General features: G+C 43.6%; 1 protein-coding gene across 1 annotated transcript in view; it reads left to right on the top strand.

Moving 5' to 3' along the window:
* Positions 1-27895, top strand: part of LOC106572725 (disco-interacting protein 2 homolog B-A) — a 141165-nt gene that overhangs the window by 96548 nt on the left and 16722 nt on the right. Inside the window, exons 17-34 of the mRNA XM_082962231.1 lie at positions 413-552; positions 4244-4380; positions 5654-5734; positions 5929-6056; positions 6715-6829; positions 8429-8630; positions 8744-8856; positions 14297-14377; positions 14614-14737; positions 14966-15087; positions 15254-15365; positions 17072-17181; positions 21070-21200; positions 21381-21549; positions 23045-23215; positions 23375-23436; positions 23552-23609; positions 24135-24209. Of these exons, the coding sequence (XP_082818357.1) occupies positions 413-552; positions 4244-4380; positions 5654-5734; positions 5929-6056; positions 6715-6829; positions 8429-8630; positions 8744-8856; positions 14297-14377; positions 14614-14737; positions 14966-15087; positions 15254-15365; positions 17072-17181; positions 21070-21200; positions 21381-21549; positions 23045-23215; positions 23375-23436; positions 23552-23609; positions 24135-24209 (2131 nt within the window). The remainder of the gene's footprint in view (positions 1-412; positions 553-4243; positions 4381-5653; positions 5735-5928; positions 6057-6714; positions 6830-8428; positions 8631-8743; positions 8857-14296; positions 14378-14613; positions 14738-14965; positions 15088-15253; positions 15366-17071; positions 17182-21069; positions 21201-21380; positions 21550-23044; positions 23216-23374; positions 23437-23551; positions 23610-24134; positions 24210-27895) is intronic.

The following is a 27895-nucleotide window of genomic DNA, read 5'->3' as shown; positions in this document are numbered from 1 at the left end:
ACAGGTGTCTTTTATACAGGTAACGAGTTCAAACAGGTGCAGTTAATACAGGTAATGAGTGGAGAAGAGGAGGGCTTCTTAAAGAAAAACGAACATGTCTGTGAGAGCCGGAATTCTTACTGGTTGGTAGGTGATCAAATACTTATGTCATGCGATAAAATGCTAATGAATTACTTAAAAATCATACAATGTGATTTTCTGGATTTTTGTTTTAGATTCCGTCTCTCACAGTTGAAGTGTACCTATGATAAATATTACAGACCTCTACATGCTTTGTACGTAGGAAAACCTGCAAAATCAGCAGTGTATCAAATACTTGTTCTCCCCACTGTATGTCTACCTCTTTCTCTTTCTTTCTCTAATTTTCTCTCTTACACAATACACTGAGATCTTTCTGATACTCCCCCTCCAGGCCTGGTGCTCGTGGTACAGCCCTCCCTGCCAGGGCCATTCTCTCCATGGGCGGGCTGAGTCATGGGGTCATCAGGGTCAACACAGAGGACAAGAACTCTGCCCTCACTGTGCAGGACGTAGGCCATGTGATGCCTGGAGGTACGCCACTCACTAAACTACAATATAACACACCACCCCTCACTGACACACCTAACTATGACACACCACCCCTCACTATAACACACCCCATCCCACTATACCACACCACCCCTCACTATGACAAACCTCACTATGACACACCCCACCTCACTATAACACACCTCACTATAACACACCCCATTCCACTATAACACACCACTCTATACCACACCACTCTATGACACACCCCATTCCACTATAACACACCACTATACCCCATCCCACTATACCACACCTCTATACCACACCACTCTATACCACACCACTCTAACACACCACTATACCACACCACTCTATAACACACCACTATACCACACCACTCTATACCACACCACTCTAACACACCACTATACCACACCACTCTATAACACACCACTCTATAACACACCACTCTATACCACACCACTCATACCACACCACTCTATACCACACCACTCTATACCACACCACTCTATACCACACCACTCTATACCACACCACTCTATAACACACCACTCTATAACACACCACTCTATAACACACCACACTATACCACACCACTCTATAACACACCACTCTATACCACACCACTCTATACCACACCACTCTATACCACACCACTCTATACCACACCACTCTATACCACACCACTCTATAACACACCACTCTATAACACACCACTCTATAACACACCACTCTATAACACACCACACTATACCACACCACTCTATACCACACCACTCTATACCACACCACTCTATACCACACCACTCTATACCACACCACTCTATACCACACCACTCTATACCACACCACTCTATACCACACCACTCTATAACACACCTCACTATGACACACCACTCTATAACACACCTCTCTATAACACACCACCCCTCACTATGACACACCTCACTATGACACACCCCACCTCACTATAACACACCACACTATACCACACCACTCTATACCACACCACTCTATAACACACCCCACCTCACTATGACACCCCTCACTAGGACACCCCTCACTATGACACCCCTCACTATACCACACCCCATCCCACTATACCACACCTCATCCCATTATACCACACCTCTATACCACACCACTCTATAACACACCACTCTATAACACACCACTATACCACACTACTATACCACACCACTCTATACCACACCACTCTATAACACACCACTCTATACCACACCACTCTATAACACACCACTCTATACCACACCACTCTATACCACACCACTCTATACCACACCACTCTATAACACAACACTCTACCACAACACTCTACCACACACCACTCTATACCACACCTCTAAACCACACCACTCTATACCACACCACTCTATACCACACCACTCTATACCACACTTCTCTATACCACACCACTCTATACCACACCACTCTATAACACACCACTCTATACCACACCACTCTATACCACACCACTCTATACCACACCACTATAACACACCTCTATACCACACCACTCTATACCACACCACTCTATACCACACCACTCTATACCACACCTCTATACCACACCACTCTATAACACACCACACTATACCACACCACTCTATACCACATCACTCTATACCACACCACTCTATAACACACCACTCTATAACACACCACTCTATACCACACCACTCTATAACACACCACTCTATACCACACCACTCTATACCACACCTCTATACCACACCACTCTATAACACACCACACTATACCACACCACTCTATACCACACCACTCTATACCACACCACTCTATACCACACCACTCTATACCACACCACTATACCACACCACTCTATACCACACCACTCTATACCACACTACTCTATACCACACCACTCTATAACACACCACTCTATAACACACCACTATACCACACCACTCTATACCACACTACTCTATACCACACTACTCTATACCACACCACTCTATACCACACCACTCTATACCACACCCCTCTATACCACACCACTCTATACCACACCACTCTATACCACACCACTCTATAACACACCACTCTATAACACACCACTCTATACCACACCACTCTATACCACACCACTCTACCACACTACTCTATACCACACCACTCTATACCACACCACTCTATACCACACCACTCTATACTACACCACTCTATACCACACCACTCTATACCACACCACTCTATAACACACCACTCTATACCACACCACTCTATACCACACCACACTATACCACACCACTATACCACACCTCTATACCACACCACTCTATACCACACCACTCTATACCACACCACTATACCACACCACTCTATACCACACCACTATACCACACCACTCTATACCACACCACTCTATACCACACCACTATACCACACCACTCTATACCACACCACTCTATAACACACCACTCTATACCACACCACTCTATACCACACCTCTATACCACACCACTCTATACCACACCACTCTATACCACACCACTATACCACACCACTCTATACCACACCACTCTATACCACACCACTATACCACACCACTCTATACCACACCACTCTATAACACACCAATCTATAACACACCACAGCACTATACCACACTTCACTATAACACACCTCACTCTTTGTGTTTTCTGTTCCTTACTGACTGACTTTAACCGTGCTGGTTTAACTGTGTCTTGTCAATGTCACTTCCCTGGTGTTAATTCTACTTTGCTCAGCGTTTTAGCCAGGTCGATGTCCACTCCCCCTACAGAAATCTAATTAGCATAATAACAAAATCCCCATAAAAAATCCATCCGTTTAATCTTGAGATGTCATTCCACCGCATCCGCCTATGTGACACTTCCGCATCTGCGGTGGAAGGTGACCAAGCTAGAGCGGTGTTTGTCAGACCAAGAGACATCTCGTAAATTGGTCGTCTCACAAAATCGTCTGTAGCGTCCGAATGGTTTGTCCTACAAATGGACAGATCAGACTCCTACAAACACGAAGGTCTTCTCCATTTTGCTCTACGACCCGACAGGCGTCTTGGGACTGGTCTGAAGTCGGTACAGCCGATCTGCCAACTTCTGTCTATAGCGTCCTAACTGTTTGGGCTACACACTAATATGACTCATCTGTGCAAAGGTGAGACTCTCAAAACACATTAATGTGAGTTATTTGGCTGTAGGACGTCCACAGGCCTCACAAGACTCGTCTGAAGGTCCCCCGGTATACAGTATATGGAGACTGTTTAGTTACAAAAATAAGGGGTTAAATACATATTTAAAAAAATAACAAATGTTTCCTGATCTTATATCACTCAGATATAGGATTGACATTTCAGAACAAACTTCTTTTAGAATTTTTTGGGGGTGCTATCTGATGTTCTGTGTCGTGAATCTGTTATTCATTGTGTTTTGTATGGGAAAATAGCATTAAGGCCAAATAAAAATGTTCATCAAATAATATATATATTTTTTTAATACTTCTAGCGGTCTTCAAAATGAAATAGCAAAAATTATCCTTGGGTTGACCTTAAAACAATTCTATATAACTTAGTAGTGCCCCCCCACTGCTGATTTTATTCATGGACCCAAAGATGCTTTTGGGAGTTGGTTTCTAATGTACAGTATGTGTGTTTTTAGCCCTAATGTCATAATGTCTTGTGTTTCAGCTCTGATGTGTATCGTGAAGCCAGACGGGCCTCCACAGCTCTGTAAGACCGACGAGATCGGAGAGATAGTGCTGAACTCCAGGGCTGGAGGAACTATGTACTACGGTCTACCTGGAGTCACCAAGAACACCTTCGAGGTGAGGAGAGGACTGTTTACTGAACCCTCATCAAGTTTCTGCATTTCTATATATATAGAAAACCAGTCGGTATCTGGTGTGACCACCATTTGCCTCATGCAGCTTGACACGTCTCCTTCTCACAGAGTTGATCAGGCTGTTGATTGTGGCCTGCTGTGGAATGTTGTCCCACTCCTCTTCAATGGCTGGATATTGGCAGGAACTGGAACACGCTGTCGTACATGTCAATCCAGAGCATCCCAAACATGCTCAATGGGTGACATGTCTGAGTATGCAGGCCATGGAAGAGCTGGGACATTTTCAGTTTTCAGGAATTGGGTACAGATCCTTTGACATGGGGCCGTGCATTATCATGCTGAAACATGAGGTGATGGCGGTGGATGAATGGCACGACAATGGGCCTCAGGATCTCGTCACAGTATCTCTGTGCATTCAATTTGCTATCAATAAAATGCAATTGTGTTAATTGTCCGTAGCTTATGCCTGCCCATACCATAACCCCACCGCCACCACGGGGCCCTCTGTTCAAAACGTTGATATCAGCAAACCGCTCGCCCACACAACGCCATACACGTAGTCTGCGATTGTGAGGACGGTTGGACGTACTGCCAAATTCTCTAAAACAATGTTGGAAGTGGCTTATGGTAGAGAAATGAGCATTCAATAATCTGGCAACAGTTCTGGTGGACATTCCTGCAGTCAGCACGCACATTGCACGCTCCCTCAACTTGAAACATCTGTGGCATTGTGTGACAAAACTGCACCTTTTTTTCCGCACAATATGCACCTGTGTAATGATCATGCTGTTTATTCAGCATCTTGATATTATCTTGGCAAAGGAGAAATGTTCACTAACAGGGATGTAAACAAATTTGTGCACAAAATTTGAGAGAAATAAACTTTGTGCGTATGGAACATTTCTGGGATCTTTTATTTCAGCTAAAGAAACATAGGACCAGCACTTTACATGTGGCGTTTATATTTTTGTTCAGTATCTTATTTAATTATTTCATGTATTTTACAAGAGAGGGGACCAGAGATAATTAGACACCTGTGATAATCTGAAGTACCCATAAGGGCCAGTTAATTCTGGTATATTACTGGTAAACTTAAAGTTTCCAGTAATATACCCTCCCTTTGCAACGCTGGTCTCTCTAACCTGAGTTGAGGAGTTGTTGACAGTTAAACGTGTTGTTGTGATTGGTTGAAAGGATGATCATTATGTAATATATTATGCCGTAACCTCCATAACTGAAAGTGTGTCTCTGTGCAGGTGATTCCTGTGAACCAGGCTGGAGCTCCGATAGGAGACATCCCCTTCACTAGGACTGGCCTGCTGGGCTTCGTAGGGCCGGTAAGATAGAAAGACAGTCATTTTAGGCCCTACCTAACCTATTCAGTCTATAGCTATGCACAACTACTTTATATCAACAAAACATGTCAATGTAGAATAGAATTTTGGTGTCTCTGTGTCTGTTGATGTCTAGAAAATGAAAATAAATAGTGACATTGCTTTGTGACCTGCTATTCCCCTCCCTAACTCCACAGGGAAGTCTGGTGTTTGTAGTGGGGAAGAACGAAGGGCTCCTGACGGTCAGTGGTAGACGACACAATGCTGATGACTTGGTGGCCACAGCCCTGGCCGTGGAGCCTGTCAAAACAGTCTACAGGGGGAGGTGAGTGTCAGGAGTGCAGTCCTTATGGTGTGTTTTGCCTAGTTGGTAAGGTGTGAGTGCTTTGGCTGTGGAGCCTGTCAAAACAGGTGAGTGCCACAGTCATTCTGCTGAGGTGTTAAAGCGTGAGAGTGTGCCGTGCTGTCTTGTCACTCCCTCTCCCTGGTGTAGGATCACTGTGTGCTCTGTGACGGTGTTCTCTGGTGTGAGAGTAGGTTGTTATTGTGGGCTGTGTGTGTTATTGCTGACTGACTCTCTCCCTGGTGTAGGATCACTGTGTGCTCTGTGACGGTGTTCTCTGGTGTGAGAGTAGGTTGTTATTGTGGGCTGTGTGTGTTATTGCTGACTGACTCTCTCCCTGGTGTAGGATCACTGTGTGCTCTGTGACGGTGTTCTCTGGTGTGAGAGTGGGTTGTTATTGTGGGCTGTGTGTGTTATTGCTGACTGACTCTCTCCCTGGTGTAGGATCACTGTGTGCTCTGTGACGGTGTTCTCTGGTGTGAGAGTAGGTTGTTATTGTGGGCTGTGTGTGTTATTGCTGACTGACTCTCTCCCTGGTGTAGGATCACTGTGTGCTCTGTGACGGTGTTCTCTGGTGTGAGAGTGGGTTGTTATTGTGGGCTGTGTGTGTTATTGCTGACTGACTCTCTCCCTGGTGTAGGATCGCCGTGTTCTCTGTAACCGTGTTCTATGATGAGAGGATAGTGATTGTAGCAGAACAAAGACCAGACGCCAGTGAAGAGGACAGCTTCCAGTGGATGAGCAGAGTACTACAGGTACATGTTTTTATGTGTGCGCGTGTGTGTTCTCTCCTCTATAAATATATCTATCTCACTACTGAAGATGCATATTGTCTCATATCTACTATAGGTACCTGGTATTATCTATCCTTCCATCTATTTATCATTTATCTTCACTTGTCCAACTCACCCCACACCTTTATAATCAATCTCCATATGTTTCTTTCTAGTTATCTATCAGTGTGCACTTTTTAGGTTAAAGGTGCAATATGCAGAAATCGCTTCGCCATTTCCTGGTTGCGGAAACTAATAGTTTGCCTAATTTCAGTTTATGTGGCGAAACAAGCTAGTATAGTGTAGATAATCATTGTACCATATAAACAGATGTGAAATATCTTTTCTATTACCAAAAATATTGTATTTTCAGCTTTTTGAAGTAAAAAAAAAACAACTCCAAAATGAAACTTTAAAACAGAAGCATAGAAATAGCGCACATAACAGATCTACTGCTTCTTAGACTGGCTTTCAATGAGAATGTCAGATCTATGACTCACATTTCTATGTGAATTTGGTTGAGTCGCCCAAAAAGTTACATATTGAGCTTTAAGTTAGTAGTAGAAGTACATTAACAGCAGTGGTGGGAAAAGTACTCAATTGTCATACTTGAGTAAAAGTAAAGATACCATAATAGAAAATGACTCAAGTGAAAGTCACCCAGTAAAATACTACTTCAGTAAAAGTATTTGATTTTAAATGTACTAAAGTATCTAAAGTAAATGGAATGCTAAAATATACTTAAGTATCAAAAGTACAAGTATAAACCATTTAAAATTCTTTATATTAATCAAACCAGACAGATAGCCGGGGGCAAACTCCAACACTCAAACACCATTTACAAACAAAGCATTTGTGTTTAGTGAGTCTGCCAGATCAGAGGCAGTAGGGATGACCAGGGATGTTCTCTTGATAAGTGTGTGAATTGGACCATTTTCCTGTCAAAATGTAACAAGTACTTTTGGGTGTCAGGGAAAATGTATGGAGTAAAAAGTACATTATTTTCTTTAGGAATGTAGTAAAGTAAAAGTTGTCAAAGTAGAGAGGCCCCCAAAAACTACTTAAGTAGTACTTTAAAGTATTTTTACTTAAGTACTTTACACCGCCGATTTAACAGTAAGCCGTGTGTTCTGTCTACTATAGGCTATAGATGGTATCCACCAGGTGGGTCTGTACTGCCTAGCCCTGGTCCCAGCCAACACGTTACCCTGTTATAGGTAGCACACCTAACAACAGTGCAAACAGTACTGGAATCACATAAACAGTATATCATGTGTTTTCCTCTATAGGCTATAGACAGTATCCACCAGGTGGGTCTGTACTGCCTAGCCCTGGTCCCAGCCAACACGTTACCCTGTTATAGGTAGCACACCTAACAACAGTGCAAACAGTACTGGAATCACATAAACAGTATATCATGTGTTTTCCTCTATAGGCTATAGACAGTATCCACCAGGTGGGTCTGTACTGCCTAGCCCTGGTCCCAGCCAACACGTTACCCTGTTATAGGTAGCACACCTAACAACAGTGCAAACAGTACTGGAATCACATAAACAGTATATCATGTGTTTTCCTCTATAGGCTATAGACAGTATCCACCAGGTGGGTCTGTACTGCCTAGCCCTGGTCCCAGCCAACACGTTACCCAAGACCCCCCTGGGTGGGATCCACATCTCTGAGACCAAACAGAACTTCCTAGAGGGGAACCTGCACCCCTGTAACATCCTCCTCTGTCCGCACACCTGTGTTACCAACCTGCCCAAACCACGGCAGAAACAACCAGGTATTGGTGTGTGTGTGGCTGTAATGATTGTCTATATCTCTGACACAGTGACACTTGACACTGTAGTAGGTGTGTACCTCTAACCCTCCTCTCCTCTCCTCTCCGTACTATAGTTGGAGTGGGCCCGGCCTCCATCATGGTTGGTAACCTGGTAGCAGGAAACAGGATGGCCCAGGCTGCAGGCAGAGAGCTGGGCGTGGTGGAGGAAGAGGGTCTGGTCAGGAAGGTAAGACCCCACTGAGCCAGCAAGGTGTCGGCCCTAAAGTGTGAAAACAAACACTACGGTCTGTCTTCAATACTCACCAACACCAGGAATGGAGCACAGCTGCTTTTACCAACAATCACCATCTTATTTACCGTAGTCCTAATGACAAACGTATAACAGAAGCTTTGTTCTGTCTCTACTTCTTATTTACCGTAGTCCTAATGACAAACGTATAACAGAAGCTTTGTTCTGTCTCTACTTCTTATTTACCGTAGTCCTAATGACAAACGTATAACAGAAGCTTTGTTCTGTCTCTACTTCTTATTTACCGTAGTCCTAATGACAAACGTATAACAGAAGCTTTGTTCTGTCTCTACTTCTTATTTACCGTAGTCCTAATGACAAACGTATAACAGAAGCTTTGTTCTGTCTCTACTTCTTATTTACCGTAGTCCTAATGACAAACGTATAACAGAAGCTTTGTTCTGTCTCTACTTCTTATTTACCGTAGTCCTAATGACAAACGTATAACAGAAGCTTTGTTCTGTCTCTACTTCTTATTTACCGTAGTCCTAATGACAAACGTATAACAGAAGCTTTGTTCTGTCTCTACTTCTTATTTACCGTAGTCCTAATGACAAACGTATAACAGAAGCTTTGTTCTGTCTCTACTTCTTATTTACCGTAGTCCTAATGACAAACGTATAACAGAAGCTTTGTTCTGTCTCTACTTCTTATTTACCGTAGTCCTAATGACAAACGTATAACAGAAGCTTTGTTCTGTCTCTACTTCTTATTTACCGTAGTCCTAATGACAAACGTATAACAGAAGCTTTGTTCTGTCTCTACTTCTTATTTACCGTAGTCCTAATGACAAACGTATAACAGAAGCTTTGTTCTGTCTCTACTTCTTATTTACCGTAGTCCTAATGACAAACGTATAACAGAAGCTTTGTTCTGTCTCTACTTCTTATTTACCGTAGTCCTAATGACAAACGTATAACAGAAGCTTTGTTCTGTCTCTACTTCTTATTTACCGTAGTCCTAATGACAAACGTATAACAGAAGCTTTGTTCTGTCTCTACTTCTTATTTACCGTAGTCCTAATGACAAACGTATAACAGAAGCTTTGTTCTGTCTCTACTTCTTATTTACCGTAGTCCTAATGACAAACGTATAACAGAAGCTTTGTTCTGTCTCTACTTCTTATTTACCGTAGTCCTAATGACAAACGTATAACAGAAGCTTTGTTCTGTCTCTACTTCTTATTTACCGTAGTCCTAATGACAAACGTATAACAGAAGCTTTGTTCTGTCTCTACTTCTTATTTACCGTAGTCCTAATGACAAACGTATAACAGAAGCTTTGTTCTGTCTCTACTTCTTATTTACCGTAGTCCTAATGACAAACGTATAACAGAAGCTTTGTTCTGTCTCTACTTCTTATTTACCGTAGTCCTAATGACAAACGTATAACAGAAGCTTTGTTCTGTCTCTACTTCTTATTTACCGTAGTCCTAATGACAAACGTATAACAGAAGCTTTGTTCTGTCTCTACTTCTTATTTACCGTAGTCCTAATGACAAACGTATAACAGAAGCTTTGTTCTGTCTCTACTTCTTATTTACCGTAGTCCTAATGACAAACGTATAACAGAAGCTTTGTTCTGTCTCTACTTCTTATTTACCGTAGTCCTAATGACAAACGTATAACAGAAGCTTTGTTCTGTCTCTACTTCTTATTTACCGTAGTCCTAATGACAAACGTATAACAGAAGCTTTGTTCTGTCTCTACTTCTTATTTACCGTAGTCCTAATGACAAACGTATAACAGAAGCTTTGTTCTGTCTCTACTTCTTATTTACCGTAGTCCTAATGACAAACGTATAACAGAAGCTTTGTTCTGTCTCTACTTCTTATTTACCGTAGTCCTAATGACAAACGTATAACAGAAGCTTTGTTCTGTCTCTACTTCTTATTTACCGTAGTCCTAATGACAAACGTATAACAGAAGCTTTGTTCTGTCTCTACTTCTTATTTACCGTAGTCCTAATGACAAACGTATAACAGAAGCTTTGTTCTGTCTCTACTTCTTATTTACCGTAGTCCTAATGACAAACGTATAACAGAAGCTTTGTTCTGTCTCTACTTCTTATTTACCGTAGTCCTAATGACAAACGTATAACAGAAGCTTTGTTCTGTCTCTACTTCTTATTTACCGTAGTCCTAATGACAAACGTATAACAGAAGCTTTGTTCTGTCTCTACTTCTTATTTACCGTAGTCCTAATGACAAACGTATAACAGAAGCTTTGTTCTGTCTCTACTTCTTATTTACCGTAGTCCTAATGACAAACGTATAACAGAAGCTTTGTTCTGTCTCTACTTCTTATTTACCGTAGTCCTAATGACAAACGTATAACAGAAGCTTTGTTCTGTCTCTACTTCTTATTTACCGTAGTCCTAATGACAAACGTATAACAGAAGCTTTGTTCTGTCTCTACTTCTTATTTACCGTAGTCCTAATGACAAACGTATAACAGAAGCTTTGTTCTGTCTCTACTTCTTATTTACCGTAGTCCTAATGACAAACGTATAACAGAAGCTTTGTTCTGTCTCTACTTCTTATTTACCGTAGTCCTAATGACAAACGTATAACAGAAGCTTTGTTCTGTCTCTACTTCTTATTTACCGTAGTCCTAATGACAAACGTATAACAGAAGCTTTGTTCTGTCTCTACTTCTTATTTACCGTAGTCCTAATGACAAACGTATAACAGAAGCTTTGTTCTGTCTCTACTTCTTATTTACCGTAGTCCTAATGACAAACGTATAACAGAAGCTTTGTTCTGTCTCTACTTCTTATTTACCGTAGTCCTAATGACAAACGTATAACAGAAGCTTTGTTCTGTCTCTACTTCTTATTTACCGTAGTCCTAATGACAAACGTATAACAGAAGCTTTGTTCTGTCTCTACTTCTTATTTACCGTAGTCCTAATGACAAACGTATAACAGAAGCTTTGTTCTGTCTCTACTTCTTATTTACCGTAGTCCTAATGACAAACGTATAACAGAAGCTTTGTTCTGTCTCTACTTCTTATTTACCGTAGTCCTAATGACAAACGTATAACAGAAGCTTTGTTCTGTCTCTACTTCTTATTTACCGTAGTCCTAATGACAAACGTATAACAGAAGCTTTGTTCTGTCTCTACTTCTTATTTACCGTAGTCCTAATGACAAACGTATAACAGAAGCTTTGTTCTGTCTCTACTTCTTATTTACCGTAGTCCTAATGACAAACGTATAACAGAAGCTTTGTTCTGTCTCTACTTCTTATTTACCGTAGTCCTAATGACAAACGTATAACAGAAGCTTTGTTCTGTCTCTACTTCTTATTTACCGTAGTCCTAATGACAAACGTATAACAGAAGCTTTGTTCTGTCTCTACTTCTTATTTACCGTAGTCCTAATGACAAACGTATAACAGAAGCTTTGTTCTGTCTCTACTTCTTATTTACCGTAGTCCTAATGACAAACGTATAACAGAAGCTTTGTTCTGTCTCTACTTCTTATTTACCGTAGTCCTAATGACAAACGTATAACAGAAGCTTTGTTCTGTCTCTACTTCTTATTTACCGTAGTCCTAATGACAAACGTATAACAGAAGCTTTGTTCTGTCTCTACTTCTTATTTACCGTAGTCCTAATGACAAACGTATAACAGAAGCTTTGTTCTGTCTCTACTTCTTATTTACCGTAGTCCTAATGACAAACGTATAACAGAAGCTTTGTTCTGTCTCTACTTCTTATTTACCGTAGTCCTAATGACAAACGTATAACAGAAGCTTTGTTCTGTCTCTACTTCTTATTTACCGTAGTCCTAATGACAAACGTATAACAGAAGCTTTGTTCTGTCTCTACTTCTTATTTACCGTAGTCCTAATGACAAACGTATAACAGAAGCTTTGTTCTGTCTCTACTTCTTATTTACCGTAGTCCTAATGACAAACGTATAACAGAAGCTTTGTTCTGTCTCTACTTTCTCTCTGGTGATGTAGCTCTGTATGTGGCCCACCATGATGGTAAGAGTTTAGCAGACATACCTGCCCCAGTAAGGCTGCTTCTGTCAGATGTGCTGCTTGACAGTGACTGTGTATTATGTCTGCATCACTGTAACTGTGAGCAGATCAATGGTGTGTACCCCTGTAACCGTGAGCAGATCAATGGTGTGTACCCCTGTAACCGTGAGCAGATCAATGGTGTGTACCCCTGTAACCGTGAGCAGATCAATGGTGTGTACCTGTTGAATGAGGGAACTGGCTGTGCAGTCACACAGCGAAGCACACAGAACCTCACTATACGTGTGTGTGTGTGTGTGTGTGTGTGTGTGTGTGTGTGTGTGTGTGTGTGTGTGTGTGTGTGTGTGTGTGTGTGTGTGTGTGTGTGTGTGTGTGTGTGTGTGTGTGTGTGTTTACTGTGCTTAAAGCCTGCTATTGTACTCCTTCCACAACCGTCCTGTTTCTGTCCATTAGTCTCTGGTTCTCTTCTCCCCTTATTGGTGGCTCCCTCATTCAGCACCAGTTCAGAGTCCTGACCCACACTCTCCCCTCTTTCAGCACCAGTTCAGAGTCCTGACCCACACTCTCTCCTCATTCAGCACTAGTTCAGAGTCCTGACCCACACTCTCTCCTCATTCAGCACCAGTTCAGAATCCTGACCCACACTCTCCCCTCTTTCAGCACCAGTTCAGAGTCCTGACCCACACTTTCCCCTCTTTCAGCACCAGTTCAGAGTCCTGACCCACACTCTCCCCTCTTTCAGCACCAGTTCAGTCCTGACCCACACTCTCCCCTCTTTCAGCACCAGTTCAGAGTCCTGACCCACACTCTCTCCACTTTCAGCACCAGTTCAGTCCTGACCCTCACTCTCCCCTCTTTCAGCACCAGTTCAGTCCTGACCCACACTCTCCCCTCTTTCAGCACCAGTTCAGTCCTGACCCACACTCTCCCCTCTTTCAGCACCAGTTCAGAGTCCTGACCCACACTCTCTCCTCTTTCAGCACCAGTTCAGTCCTGACCCACACTCTCCCCTCATTCAGCACCAGTTCAGAGTCCTGACCCACACTCTCCCCTCTTTCAGCACCAGTTCAGTCCTGACCCACACTCTCCCCTCTTTCAGCACCAGTTCAGATTCCTGACCCTCACTCTCCCCTCTTTCAGCACCAGTTCAGAGTCCTGACCCACACTCTCCCCTCTTTCAGCACCAGTTCAGAGTCCTGACCCACACTCTCCCCTCTTTCAGCACCAGTTCAGAGTCCTGACCCTCACTCTCCCCTCTTTCAGCACCAGTTCAGAGTCCTGACCCTCACTCTCCCCTCTTTCAGCACCAGTTCAGAGTCCTGACCCACACTCTCCCCTCTTTCAGCACCAGTTCAGAGTCCTGACCCACACTCTCCCCTCTTTCAGCACCAGTTCCTGTCTGAAGCGCTACAGTGGAGAGCCCAGAGTGACCCTGACCACGTCCTGTATGTGCTGCTCAACGCTAAGGTAGGATGGTCACACCTCTCTTTAGATGTTCCCATTTTTACTCCCATTTCTTATGCTCTTATACGTTTTAAAATATGAGTGTGGAGGTTGTGTTAGCTCCCCTCTGGCCTAGGCTTTAGCTGAGTGGGCTAATACAGTCTTGTGGTGTGCAGAGGACCCAGGTTCGAACCCTGGTTGGTCACACTTGCTAGGCTTTCCTGTATATTGCAGTGTCTCTTACCACCTCCGTCCTCCAGGGGGCAGCAGTGTGCACAGCCACTTGTCTTCAGCTGCACAAGAGAGCAGAGAAGATAACCTCAGCCCTGATGGAGAGAGGAGGCCTCAACACTGGGGACAACGTAGTGCTGCTATACCCCCCTGGTGGGTTGAATGACCTACACACACACTTCACACGAGGCTGCTAATACTGTCCATCCTCACCTATACAATCTCTGCCTTAGAATAGTCAGTTAAATGCTATTGTTAACACTCCCTCCCTCTCTCCCTCTCTCCCTCCCTCCCTCCCTCCCTCCCTCCCTCCCTCCCTCCCTCCCTCCCTCCCTCCCTCCCTCCCTCCCTCCCTCCCTCCCTCCCTCCCTCCCTCCCCAGGCATTGATCTGATAGCTGCGTTCTATGGCTGTCTGTATGCGGGGTTGATCCCTGTAACAGTGCGGCCCCCTCACCCCCAGAACCTGGCTGCTACCCTGCCCACCGTCCGCATGATCATCGACGTGAGTCAACTACAGCCACCAACATGTTTTCACATAACCGCTTTATGAAAGATGTTATGCCTCAATATATACAAACTTATATTTGTAGTATGAAAACTTTAGTAACTGCTGAAATGATCTTGGGGGGAGAAAAAATCTAATTTCTGTCTGTCTGTGTGTGTTGCAGGTGAGTAAAGCTGCCTGTATCCTAACCACCCAGCCCCTTATGAGGATCCTCCGGTCCAGAGAGGCTGCTGCCAGCGTCAACATCAAGACCTGGCCCACTATCATAGACACAGGTACTGCGGCAAATCCCAAATGACTCCCAAGACACACGATTTTCACATGATAGTGGACTACTTAGGACCAGAACCACGTAGGGTAGTGTACACTATACAGGGACCAGAGCCACTTAGGGTAGTGTACACTATACAGGGACCAGAGCCATGTAGGGTAGTGTACACTATACAGGGACCAGAGCCATGTAGGGTAGTGTACACTATACAGGGACCAGAGCCACATAGGGTAGTGTACACTATACAGGGACCAGAGCCATGTAGGGTAGTGTACACTATACAGGGACCAGAGCCATGTAGGGTAGTGTACACTATACAGGGACCAGAGCCATGTAGGGTAGTGTACACTATACAGGGACCAGAGCCACATAGGGTAGTGTACACTATGCAGGGACCAGAGCCACGTAGGGTAGTGTACACTATACAGGGACCAGAGCCACATAGGGTAGTGTACACTATACAGGGACCAGAGCGATGTAGGGTAGTGTACACTATACAGGGACCAGAGCCATGTAGGGTAGTGTACACTATACAGGGACCAGAGCCACATAGGGTAGTGTACACTATACAGGGACCAGAGCCACGTAGGGTAGTGTACACTATACAGGGACCAGAGCCACATAGGGTAGTGTACACTATACAGGGACCAGAGCCACATAGGGTAGTGTACACTATACAGGGACCAGAGCCATGTAGGGTAGTGTACACTATACAGGGACCAGAACCACATAGGGTAGTGTACACTACAGGGACCAGAGCCATGTAGGGTAGTGTACACTATACAGGGACCAGAGCCATGTAGGGTAGTGTACACTATACAGGGACCAGAGCCACGTAGGGTAGTGTACACTATACAGGGACCAGAGCCATGTAGGGTAGTGTACACTATACAGGGACCAGAGCCATGTAGGGTAGTGTACACTACAGGGACCAGAGCCACGTAGGGTAGTGTACACTACAGGGACCAGAACCACATAGGGTAGTGTACACTACAGGGACCAGAACCACATAGGGTAGTGTACACTACAGGGACCAGAACCACATAGGGTAGTGTACACTACAGGGACCAGAACCACATAGGGTAGTGTACACTACAGGGACCAGAACCACATAGGGTAGTGTACACTACAGGGACCAGAGCCATGTAGGGTAGTGTACACTACAGGGACCAGAGCCATGTAGGGTAGTGTACACTACAGGGACCAGAGCCATGTAGGGTAGTGTACACTACAGGGACCAGAGCCATGTAGGGTAGTGTACACTATACAGGGACCAGAGCCACATAGGGTAGTGTACACTACAGGGACCAGAGCCATGTAGGGTAGTGTACACTACAGGGACCAGAACCATGTAGGGTAGTGTACACTACAGGGACCAGAACCACATAGGGTAGTGTACACTACAGGGACCAGAACCACATAGGGTAGTGTACACTACAGGGACCAGAGCCATGTAGGGTAGTGTACACTACAGGGACCAGAGCCATGTAGGGTAGTGTACACTATACAGGGACCAGAGCCACATAGGGTAGTGTACACTACAGGGACCAGAACCACATAGGGTAGTGTACACTACAGGGACCAGAGCCATGTAGGGTAGTGTACACTACAGGGACCAGAACCACATAGGGTGTCACTTTCATGTGTAATGAATACATTGGAGATGTGCCTTCTGATGGACTGTTTGCCTTCTCTGTGTGTCCTTTCTAGACGACCTCCCCAGGAGGCGGCCCCCCCAGCTCTACAAGCCCCCCACAGCAGAGATGCTGGCCTACCTGGACTTCAGTGTGTCCACCACAGGAATGCTGACCGGGGTCAAGGTAAGGGCACTACTGTAGTATGTACACACCTAGATACTAAGTCCATCTCAGGAGAAATGATCACACAGCCATTTTTTTGCATATTAAAAGGCATCTTTTTTTCTCTCTCCTTTCTCTCTCTCTCTGGTTTCTCTCTCTCTCGTCTTGTTTCTGTCTCTTTCTCTCTCTCTCTGGTTTCTCTCTCTCTCGTCTTGTTTCTGTCTCTTTCTCTCTCTCTCTGGTTTCTCTCTCTCTCGTCTTGTTTCTGTCTCTTTCTCTCTCTCTCTGGTTTCTCTCTCTCTCGTCTTGTTTCTGTCTCTTTCTCTCTCTCTCTGGTTTCTCTCTCTCTTGTCTTGTTTCTGTCTCTTTCTCTCTCTCTCTGGTTTCTCTCTCTCTCGTCTTGTTTCTGTCTCTTTCTCTCTCTCTCTGGTTTCTCTCTCTCTCGTCTTGTTTCTCTCTCTTTCTCTCTCTCTCTGGTTTCTCTCTCTCTCGTCTTGTTTCTGTCTCTTTCTCTCTCTCTCTGGTTTCTCTCTCTCTCGTCTTGTTTCTGTCTCTTTCTCTCTCTCTCTGGTTTCTCTCTCTCTCGTCTTGTTTCTGTCTCTTTCTCTCTCTCTCTGGTTTCTCTCTCTCTCGTCTTGTTTATCTCTCTCTTTCTCTCTCTCTCTGGTTTCTCTCTCTCGTCTTGTTTCTGTCTCTTTCTCTCTCTCTCTGGTTTCTCTCTCTCTCGTCTTGTTTCTGTCTCTTTCTCTCTCTCTCTGGTTTCTCTCTCTCTCGTCTTGTTTATCTCGTCTCTTTCTCTCTCTCTCTGGTTTCTCTCTCTCTCGTCTTGTTTCTGTCTCTTTCTCTCTCTCTCTGGTTTCTCTCTCTCTCGTCTTGTTTCTGTCTCTTTCTCTCTCTCTCTGGTTTCTCTCTCTCTCGTCTTGTTTCTGTCTCTTTCTCTCTCTCTCTGGTTTCTCTCTCTCTCGTCTTGTTTCTGTCTCTTTCTCTCTCTCTCTGGTTTCTCTCTCTCTCGTCTTGTTTATCTCTCTCTTTCTCTCTCTCTCTGGTTTCTCTCTCTCTCGTCTTGTTTCTGTCTCTTTCTCTCTCTCTCTGGTTTCTCTCTCTCTCGTCTTGTTTCTGTCTCTTTCTCTCTCTCTCTGGTTTCTCTCTCTCTCGTCTTGTTTCTGTCTCTTTCTCTCTCTCTCTGGTTTCTCTCTCTCTCGTCTTGTTTATCTCTCTCTTTCTCTCTCTCTCTGGTTTCTCTCTCTCTCGTCTTGTTTCTGTCTCTTTCTCTCTCTCTCTGGTTTCTCTCTCTCTCGTCTTGTTTCTGTCTCTTTCTCTCTCTCTCTGGTTTCTCTCTCTCTCGTCTTGTTTCTGTCTCTGTCTCTCTCTCTCTCTGGTTTCTCTCTCTCTCGTCTTGTTTCTGTCTCTTTCTCTCTCTCTCTGGTTTCTCTCTCTCTCGTCTTGTTTATCTCTGTCTCTTTCTCTCTCTCTCTGGTTTCTCTCTCTCTCTCGTCTTGTTTATCTCTGTCTCTTTCTCTCTGGTTTCTCTCTCTCTCTGGTTTCTCTCTCTCTCGTCTTGTTTCTGTCTCTTTCTCTCTCTCTCTGGTTTCTCTCTCTCTCGTCTTGTTTCTCTCTCTTTCTCTCTCTCTCTGGTTTCTCTCTCTCTCTCGTCTTGTTTCTGTCTCTTTCTCTCTCTCTCTGGTTTCTCTCTCTCTCGTCTTGTTTCTGTCTCTTTCTCTCTCTCTCTGGTTTCTCTCTCTCTCGTCTTGTTTCTGTCTCTTTCTCTCTCTCTCTGGTTTCTCTCTCTCTCGTCTTGTTTCTGTCTCTTTCTCTCTCTCTCTGGTTTCTCTCTCTCTCGTCTTGTTTATCTCTCTCTTTCTCTCTCTCTCTGGTTTCTCTCTCTCTCGTCTTGTTTCTGTCTCTTTCTCTCTCTCTCTGGTTTCTCTCTCTCTCGTCTTGTTTCTGTCTCTGTCTCTTTCTCTCTGGTTTCTCTCTCTCTCGTCTTGTTTCTGTCTCTTTCTCTCTCTCTCTGGTTTCTCTCTCTCTCGTCTTGTTTATCTCTGTCTCTTTCTCTCTCTCTCTGGTTTCTCTCTCTCTCTCGTCTTGTTTATCTCTGTCTCTTTCTCTCTGTCTCTGGTTTCTCTCTCTCTCGTCTTGTTTCTGTCTCTTTCTCTCTCTCTCTGGTTTCTCTCTCTCTCGTCTTGTTTCTGTCTCTTTCTCTCTCTCTCTGGTTTCTCTCTCTCTCGTCTTGTTTCTGTCTCTTTCTCTCTCTCTGGTTTCTCTCTCTCTCGTCTTGTTTCTGTCTCTTTCTCTCTCTCTCTGGTTTCTCTCTCTCTCGTCTTGTTTCTGTCTCTTTCTCTCTCTCTCTGGTTTCTCTCTCTCTCGTCTTGTTTCTGTCTCTTTCTCTCTCTCTCTCTCTGGTTTCTCTCTCTCTCGTCTTGTTTATCTCTGTCTCTTTCTCTCTCTCTCTCTCTGGTTTCTCTCTCTCTCGTCTTGTTTATCTCTGTCTCTTTCTCTCTCTCTCTGGTTTCTCTCTCTCTCGTCTTGTTTATCTCTCTCTTTCTCTCTCTCTCTGGTTTCTCTCTCTCTCGTCTTGTTTCTGTCTCTTTCTCTCTCTCTCTGGTTTCTCTCTCTCTCTCGTCTTGTTTATCTCTCTCTTTCTCTCTCTCTCTGGTTTCTCTCTCTCTCGTCTTGTTTCTGTCTCTTTCTCTCTCTCTCTGGTTTCTCTCTCTCTCGTCTTGTTTCTGTCTCTTTCTCTCTCTCTCTGGTTTCTCTCTCTCTCGTCTTGTTTCTGTCTCTTTCTCTCTCTCTCTGGTTTCTCTCTCTCTCGTCTTGTTTCTGTCTCTTTCTCTCTCTCTCTGGTTTCTCTCTCTCTCGTCTTGTTTCTGTCTCTTTCTCTCTCTCTCTGGTTTCTCTCTCTCTCGTCTTGTTTCTGTCTCTTTCTCTCTCTCTCTCTGGTTTCTCTCTCTCTCGTCTTGTTTATCTCTGTCTCTTTCTCTCTGGTTTCTCTCTCTCTCTCGTCTTGTTTCTGTCTCTTTCTCTCTCTCTCTGGTTTCTCTCTCTCTCGTCTTGTTTCTGTCTCTTTCTCTCTCTCTCTGGTTTCTCTCTCTCTCGTCTTGTTTCTGTCTCTTTCTCTCTCTCTCTGGTTTCTCTCTCTCGTCTTGTTTCTGTCTCTTTCTCTCTCTCTCTGGTTTCTCTCTCTCTCGTCTTGTTTCTGTCTCTTTCTCTCTCTCTCTGGTTTCTCTCTCTCTCGTCTTGTTTCTGTCTCTTTCTCTCTCTCTCTGGTTTCTCTCTCTCGTCTGTATCTCTCTCTTTCTCTCTCTCTCTGGTTTCTCTCTCTCTCGTCTTGTTTCTGTCTCTTTCTCTCTCTCTCTGGTTTCTCTCTCTCTCGTCTTGTTTCTGTCTCTTTCTCTCTCTCTCTGGTCTCTCTCTCTCGTCTTGTTTCTGTCTCTTTCTCTCTCTCTCTGGTTTCTCTCTCTCTCGTCTTGTTTCTGTCTCTTTCTCTCTCTCTCTGGTTTCTCTCTCTCTCGTCTTGTTTCTGTCTCTTTCTCTCTCTCTCTGGTTTCTCTCTCTCTCGTCTTGTTTCTGTCTCTTTCTCTCTCTCTCTCTGGTTTCTCTCTCTCTCGTCTTGTTTATCTCTGTCTCTTTCTCTCTCTCTCTGGTTTCTCTCTCTCTCGTCTTGTTTCTGTCTCTTTCTCTCTCTCTGGTTTCTCTCTCTCTCGTCTTGTTTCTGTCTCTTTCTCTCTCTCTCTGGTTTCTCTCTCTCTCGTCTTGTTTCTGTCTCTTTCTCTCTCTCTGGTTTCTCTCTCTCTGGTTTCTCTCTTGTCTCTGGTTTCTCTCTCGTCTGTCTGTCTGTCTGTCTGTCTGTCTGTCTGTCTGTCTGTCTGTCTGTCTGTCTGTCTGTCTGTCTGTGGGTGTGTGTGTCAGATGTCCCACTCGGCGGTCAGTACACTGTGTCGCTCCATCAAGCTGCAGTGTGAGCTCTACTCCTCACGCCAAATAGCCATCTGTCTGGACCCCTACTGCGGCCTGGGCTTCGTACAGTGGTGCCTCTCCAGGTAAGAGACATGGCTGGGCTGCCATGATTTCACCTACATTTTGTATAATCCTTATGCCGCTTCTATGTCGCTCTATGATCTAGTGTTGTTGACACTGCGGCTGATCTCTATTGAGCAGAAAAGTGACAGCAGCTTTTTACGTTGTGTATTGACTAGAGAAAGTTCCAATATTGTGTGTAGTGTGTACTCGGGTCACCAGTCCATCCTGATCCCTCCTATGGAGTTGGAGCTGTCCTTACCTCTGTGGCTGAGCACCCTGAGCCAGTACAAGATCAGAGACACCTTCTGTTCCTACTCTGTCATGGAGCTCTGCACCAAGGGCCTGGGCACACAGACTGACTCTCTCAAGGTGAGGAACACACACACACACACACACACACACACACACACACACACACACACACACACACACACACACACACACACACACAGTCTAACCAATGGCTAGATATGTGTTGGTTCCAGAATCTAAAATCTGTCAACTGTATCCTGTACACACACCAGAAGAGGCTGGTGGGAAGTGTCTAGGAGTCTCCACCCTGTGTGTATTATTAACCTGTGTGTATTATTAACCTGTGTGTATTATTAACCTGTGTGTATTATTAACCTGTGTGTCTGCAGGCGCGGGGTATGAACCTGTCCTGTGTGTATTATTAACCTGTGTGTATTATTAACCTGTGTGTATTATTAACCTGTTTGTCTGCAGGCGCGGGGTATGAACCTGTCCTGTGTGTATTATTAACCTGTGTGTATTATTAACCTGTGTGTATTATTAACCTGTGTGTATTATTAACCTGTGTGTATTATTAACCTGTTTGTCTGCAGGCGCGGGGTATGAACCTGTCCTGTGTGTATTATTAACCTGTGTGTATTATTAACCTGTGTGTATTATTAACCTGTGTGTATTATTAACCTGTGTGTCTGCAGGCGCGGGGTATGAACCTGTCCTGTGTGTATTATTAACCTGTGTGTATTATTAACCTGTGTGTATTATTAACCTGTGTGTATTATTAACCTGTGTGTATTATTAACCTGTGTGTATTATTAACCTGTGTGTCTGCAGGCGCGGGGTATGAACCTGTCCTGTGTGTTTATTAACCTGTGTGTATTATTAACCTGTGTGTATTATTAACCTGTGTGTCTGCAGGCGCGGGGTATGAACCTGTCCTGTGTGTATTATTAACCTGTGTGTATTATTAACCTGTGTGTATTATTAACCTGTGTGTATTATTAACCTGTGTGTCTGCAGGCGCGGGGTATGAACCTGTCCTGTGTGTATTATTAACCTGTGTGTATTATTAACCTGTGTGTATTATTAACCTGTGTGTCTGCAGGCGCGGGGTATGAACCTGTCCTGTGTGTATTATTAACCTGTGTGTATTATTAACCTGTGTGTATTATTAACCTGTGTGTCTGCAGGCGCGGGGTATGAACCTGTCCTGTGTGTATTATTAACCTGTGTGTATTATTAACCTGTGTGTATTATTAACCTGTGTGTCTGCAGGCGCGGGGTATGAACCTGTCCTGTGTGTATTATTAACCTGTGTGTATTATTAACCTGTGTGTATTATTAACCTGTGTGTCTGCAGGCGCGGGGTATGAACCTGTCCTGTGTGTATTATTAACCTGTGTGTATTATTAACCTGTGTGTATTATTAACCTGTGTGTCTGCAGGCGCGGGGTATGAACCTGTCCTGTGTGTATTATTAACCTGTGTGTATTATTAACCTGTGTGTATTATTAACCTGTGTGTCTGCAGGCGCGGGGTATGAACCTGTCCTGTGTGTATTATTAACCTGTGTGTATTATTAACCTGTGTGTATTATTAACCTGTGTGTCTGCAGGCGCGGGGTATGAACCTGTCCTGTGTGAGGAGCTGTGTGGTGATAGCAGAAGAGCGTCCCCGGCTGGCCCTGACCCAGTCCTTCTCCAAGCTGTTTAAAGACCTGGGCCTCTCCCCCCGCGCTGTCAGCACAGCGTTTGGATCCAGGGTCAACCTAGCCATCTGCTTGCAGGTGGGCCCCAGCGCACACACAGGCACGCACATACAAACGCAGGGAGCCGCAAAAAATATGCATGCATGCATACGCACACACAGCTGGATCTAAACAACGACGATGGTGACTCATTTGGACTTTTTAGATCACAAAGTTCCCTTTCTGTTTCTCTGCCAGGGTACAGCTGGACCAGATCCCTCCACCGTCTATGTAGACATGAAGTCCCTCCGCCATGACAGGTGAGGATAGCTAGCGGACATCACTAAGGTTTTACCCAGGGTTTCCCTGGTCAGGTCACATGGTCATGTATAACTGCACTGCAGAGAATGGAGTCCGTCTGTCTGTGTCTTCCAGGGTGAGGTTGGTGGAGCGAGGAGCCCCACAGAGTCTTCCCCTCATGGAGTCAGGCACTGTAAGTATATGGCACTGAGATGACTGAAGCTTTACCGTATGCTTCCCAGTCTAAACCGTTTGCGCATATATTATGATTACATTTTGGTGTTCAACAGGTTTTTAACTTCTTGGCTGTTCGTGCACACACATTTATTTTCTTGAGGCAAGGTGAAGTTCGGTATCTGAAGTCAAACATCTCAGTTAGATGTACAATTGCGTGACTAGGACCTCGTCTGCAAAAATGTCAAAATGACAGATTTCATGATTTATCTTTAGATTAATTCTGACTATTTTGAGGAAGTGTTTCAGGCTATGTTGTTGCCGTGGTGACTGAAAAGGGATAAACAACAGTGATATTGGTTTTTTTTTCTCGTGTTTGAAACAAAGGTGTTTAGGGAGTATGAAAGCAGACGGTCGTGCAGGGAGCAAACCAAACCTGTGTATGTGGACGCCTTTAGACTGTGTTTTGACCTCTTGCCTCTCCAATGAAACTTCCTCTTGTGTCCGTGGGGTTGTCTACTAAACCTGATCTCCCTGTCTGCAGATTCTTCCAGGGGTGAGGGTGATCATCGTGAACCCAGAGACCAGGGGTCCGTTGGGGGACTCACATCTAGGAGAGGTGAGTATGCAGATAACACAGAGGAACAGGTGGTGGGGATGTATGGTCAAGCTGAAAGGGGTTTGCTGTGAGAGTATTGTAGCGAAGACTTCTACACAGAGTTTCTTCTCCTTCTCCTACAATAATTTAACCCCATTACCTTGCTCTACTACGACCTAGTCAATATATTTATCTTTCTTTCTCTTTCACTATCACTTATCTCCCTGGTTAATGACCGTCTCTTCTTTTCTTCAGATCTGGGCTCAGGGCCCCTGGTTACTATATACACTGAGTATACTAAACATTAGGAACACCTTCCTAACCATGAGTTGCACCCCCACACACACATTTTCCCTCAGAACAGCCTCAATTTGTCAGCGCATGGACTCTGCAAGGTGTTGAAAGCGTTCCACAGGGATGCTGGCCCATGTTGACTCCAATGCTTCCCATAGTTGTGTCAAGTTGGCTGGATGTCCTTTGGGTGGTGGACCATTCTTGATTCACACAGGAAACTGTTGAGTGTGAAAAACCCAGCAGCGTTGCAGTTCTTCACACAAACCAGTGCTTCTGGCACTTACTACCATACCCTGTTCAAAGGCACTTAAATCTTTTCTTGCCCATTTACCCTCTGAATGGCACACACACACAATCCATGTCTCAATTGTCTCAAGGCTTAAAAATCCTTCTTTAAACTGTCTCCTCCCCTTCATCTACACTGATTGAAATGGATTTAATTGATTGAAGTGGACCCCCCCCCCCCCCAGATTGCCAGCAAAACATTTTAGTGTGCCACCTGTTATTTTTGGGGGATTTTATTAGGATCCCCATTAGCTGTTGCAAAGCAGCAGCTACTCTTCCTGGGGTCCACACAAAACATGAAACAATACAGAACATCATTAGACAAGAACAGCTAAAGGACAGAACTACATAAATTTAAAAAAAGGCACACACAATCTACATATCAATACATACACAAACTATCTAGGTCAAATAGGGGAGAGGCATTGTGCTGTGAGGTGTTGCTTTATCTGTTTTTTGAAACCAGGTTTGCTGTTTATTTGAGCAATATGAGATGGAAGGGAGTTCCATGCAATAATGGCTCTATATAATACTGCACGCTTTCTTGAATTTGTTCTGGACTTGGGGACTGTGAAAAGACCCCTGGTGGCATGTCTGGTGGGATAAGTGTGTTTGGGATTTTCAACACATTCATGTTTCTTATAAAAAGAAGTGACGCAGTCAGTCTTTCCTCAACTCTTAGCCAAGAGAGACTAGCATGCATTGTATTAATATTAGCCCTCTGATTACAATGAAGAGCAAAACGTGCCACTCTGTTCTGGGCCAGCTGCAGCTTAACTAGGTATTTCCTTGCAGCACTAGACCACACGACTGGACAATAATCAAGATTAGACAAAACTAGAGCCTGCAGGACTTGCTTTTTGGAGTGTGGTGTCAAAAATGCAGAGCATCTCTTTATTACGGCTGGACATCTCCCCATCTTTGCAACCACTGAATCTACATGTTTTGACCATGACAGTTTACAATCTAAGGTAACGCCAAGTAATTTAGTCTCCTCAACTTGTTCAACAGCCACACCATTCATTACCAGATTCAGCTGAGGTTTAGCACTTAAGGAATGATTTGTACCAAATACAATGCTCTTAGTTTTAGAGATGTTCAGGACCACTTTATTACTGACCACCCATTCCAAAACAGACTGCAACTCTTTGTTAAGGGTTTCAGTGACTTCATTAGCTGTGGTTGCTGATGCGTATATGGTTGAATCATCAGCATACATGGACACACATGCTTTGTTTAATGCCAGTGGCAGATCATTGGTAAAAATAGAAAAGAGTAGAGGGCCTAGAGTGTCGCCCTGTGGTACACCACACTTTACATATTTGACATTAGAAACGCTTCCATTAAAGAAAACCGTTTGAGTTATATTAGATGGATAGCTCTGAATCCACGATATGGCAGAGGTTGAAAAGCCATAACACATGTTTTTTCAACAACCAGTTATGGTCAATAATATCAAAGGCTGCACTGAAATCTAACAGTACAGCTCCCACAATCTTATTATCAATTTATTTAAACTAATCATCATTTGTCTCATGCAGTACATGTTGAGTGCTCTTCTCTATAAGCATGCTGAAAGTCTGTTAATTTGTTTACAGAGAAATAGCATTGTATTTGGTCAAACACAATTTTTTTCCAAAGGTTTGCTAAGAGCTGTTAGAACCAGTAAAGGCTGCTTTACCACTCTTGGGTAGCGGAATTACTTTGGCTTCCCTCCAGGCCTGAGGACAAGGACTTTCCTCTAGGCCCAGATTAAAGATCTGACAGATAGGGGTGTCTTTCTGCCCATAATTTCATTTAAAGTACTCCAAATATTTTTTTTCTTATTTTTTTTATATCATTGATCTTGGCTTCATAATAAAGTTTATTCTTCTTTTTGTTGAGTTTAGTCACATAATTTCTCAATTTGCAGTAAGTAAGCCAGTCAGATGTACAGCCAGACTTATTAGCCACTCCTTTATCCCCATCTCTTTCAACCATACAGTTTTTCAATTCCTCATCAATCCATGGAGCCTTAACAGTTCTAACAGTCAGTTTCTTAACAGGTGTATGTTTATCAATAATTGGAAGAAGCAATTTCATAAATGCATCAAGTGCAGTGTCTGGATGTTCCTCATTAATCACATCAGACCAACAAATATTTTTAACATTTACATAAGAGTCACAGCAAAATCTTTTGTATGATCTCTTATACACTATTTTAAGTTGGCTGTTGGAACTTTGGCTTTCCTGGATATAGCCACTATATTGTGATCACCTTATCCAATGGGTACATATACAGCTTTAGAACAAAGTTCTACAGTATTAGTAAAAATGTGATCGATACATAAGGATAATCTTGTTCCTGTAGTGTTTGTAAACACCCTGGTAGGTTGATTAATAACCTAAACCAGATTACAGGCACTGGTTACAGTGCCTGTAATCAGCTTGATGAAAACCAGTCAATATTCAGGTCCCCAAGAAAGTAGACACCTCTATTTACATCACATACACTATCAAGCATTTCTAACATATTATTTAGATACTGACTGTTAGCACTTGGTGGCCTATAGCAACACCCCATAAGAAAAGGCTTTAGATGTGCCAGGTGAACCTGCAACCACAACACTTCAATAACACTTGACATAAGATCTTCTCTAAGCATTACAAGGATATGGCTCTGAATATATACAGCAACTCCTCCCCCATAAGCATTTCTGTCTCTTCTATAAATGTTATATCCATGTATTACTCCTGCTGTATCATCAAATGAATGATCTAAGTGAGTGTCAGAAATGTCTAATATATGAATGTTATCTGATGTTAGCAAGTTATTGATTTCATGAACCTTATTTCTAAGGCTACATATATTAATATGGGCTATTTTCAGCCCTTTCCTGGGTAGCTTATCAGAGATACACATAATATGGAAAAGAGCAGACCTCTTGACAGGGGAGAGAAATGTTACATTTATTTTGTTAATTTTGTGCAATTCTACACATTTTGCCATGGGGTGTAGATAAAATGTTGCAGTTTTAAAGCAAGTTTCCTGTAATTCTGCAAATATTTCCATGTGGCAGAGAGAAGATTTCGCAATTTTATAACTCATTTCATGCAATTTTACTTATTTTGCCTTGGGGCTGAGAGGA

The sequence above is a fragment of the Salmo salar genome, chromosome 15 (assembly GCF_965601325.2).
Source record: "Salmo salar chromosome 15, fSalSal1, whole genome shotgun sequence".
In the NCBI taxonomy this organism is placed as follows: Eukaryota; Metazoa; Chordata; class Actinopteri; order Salmoniformes; family Salmonidae; genus Salmo; species Salmo salar.
The sequence above is the reverse complement of the archived record's forward strand: the minus strand, read 5'-3'. Positions and strand labels throughout refer to the sequence as shown.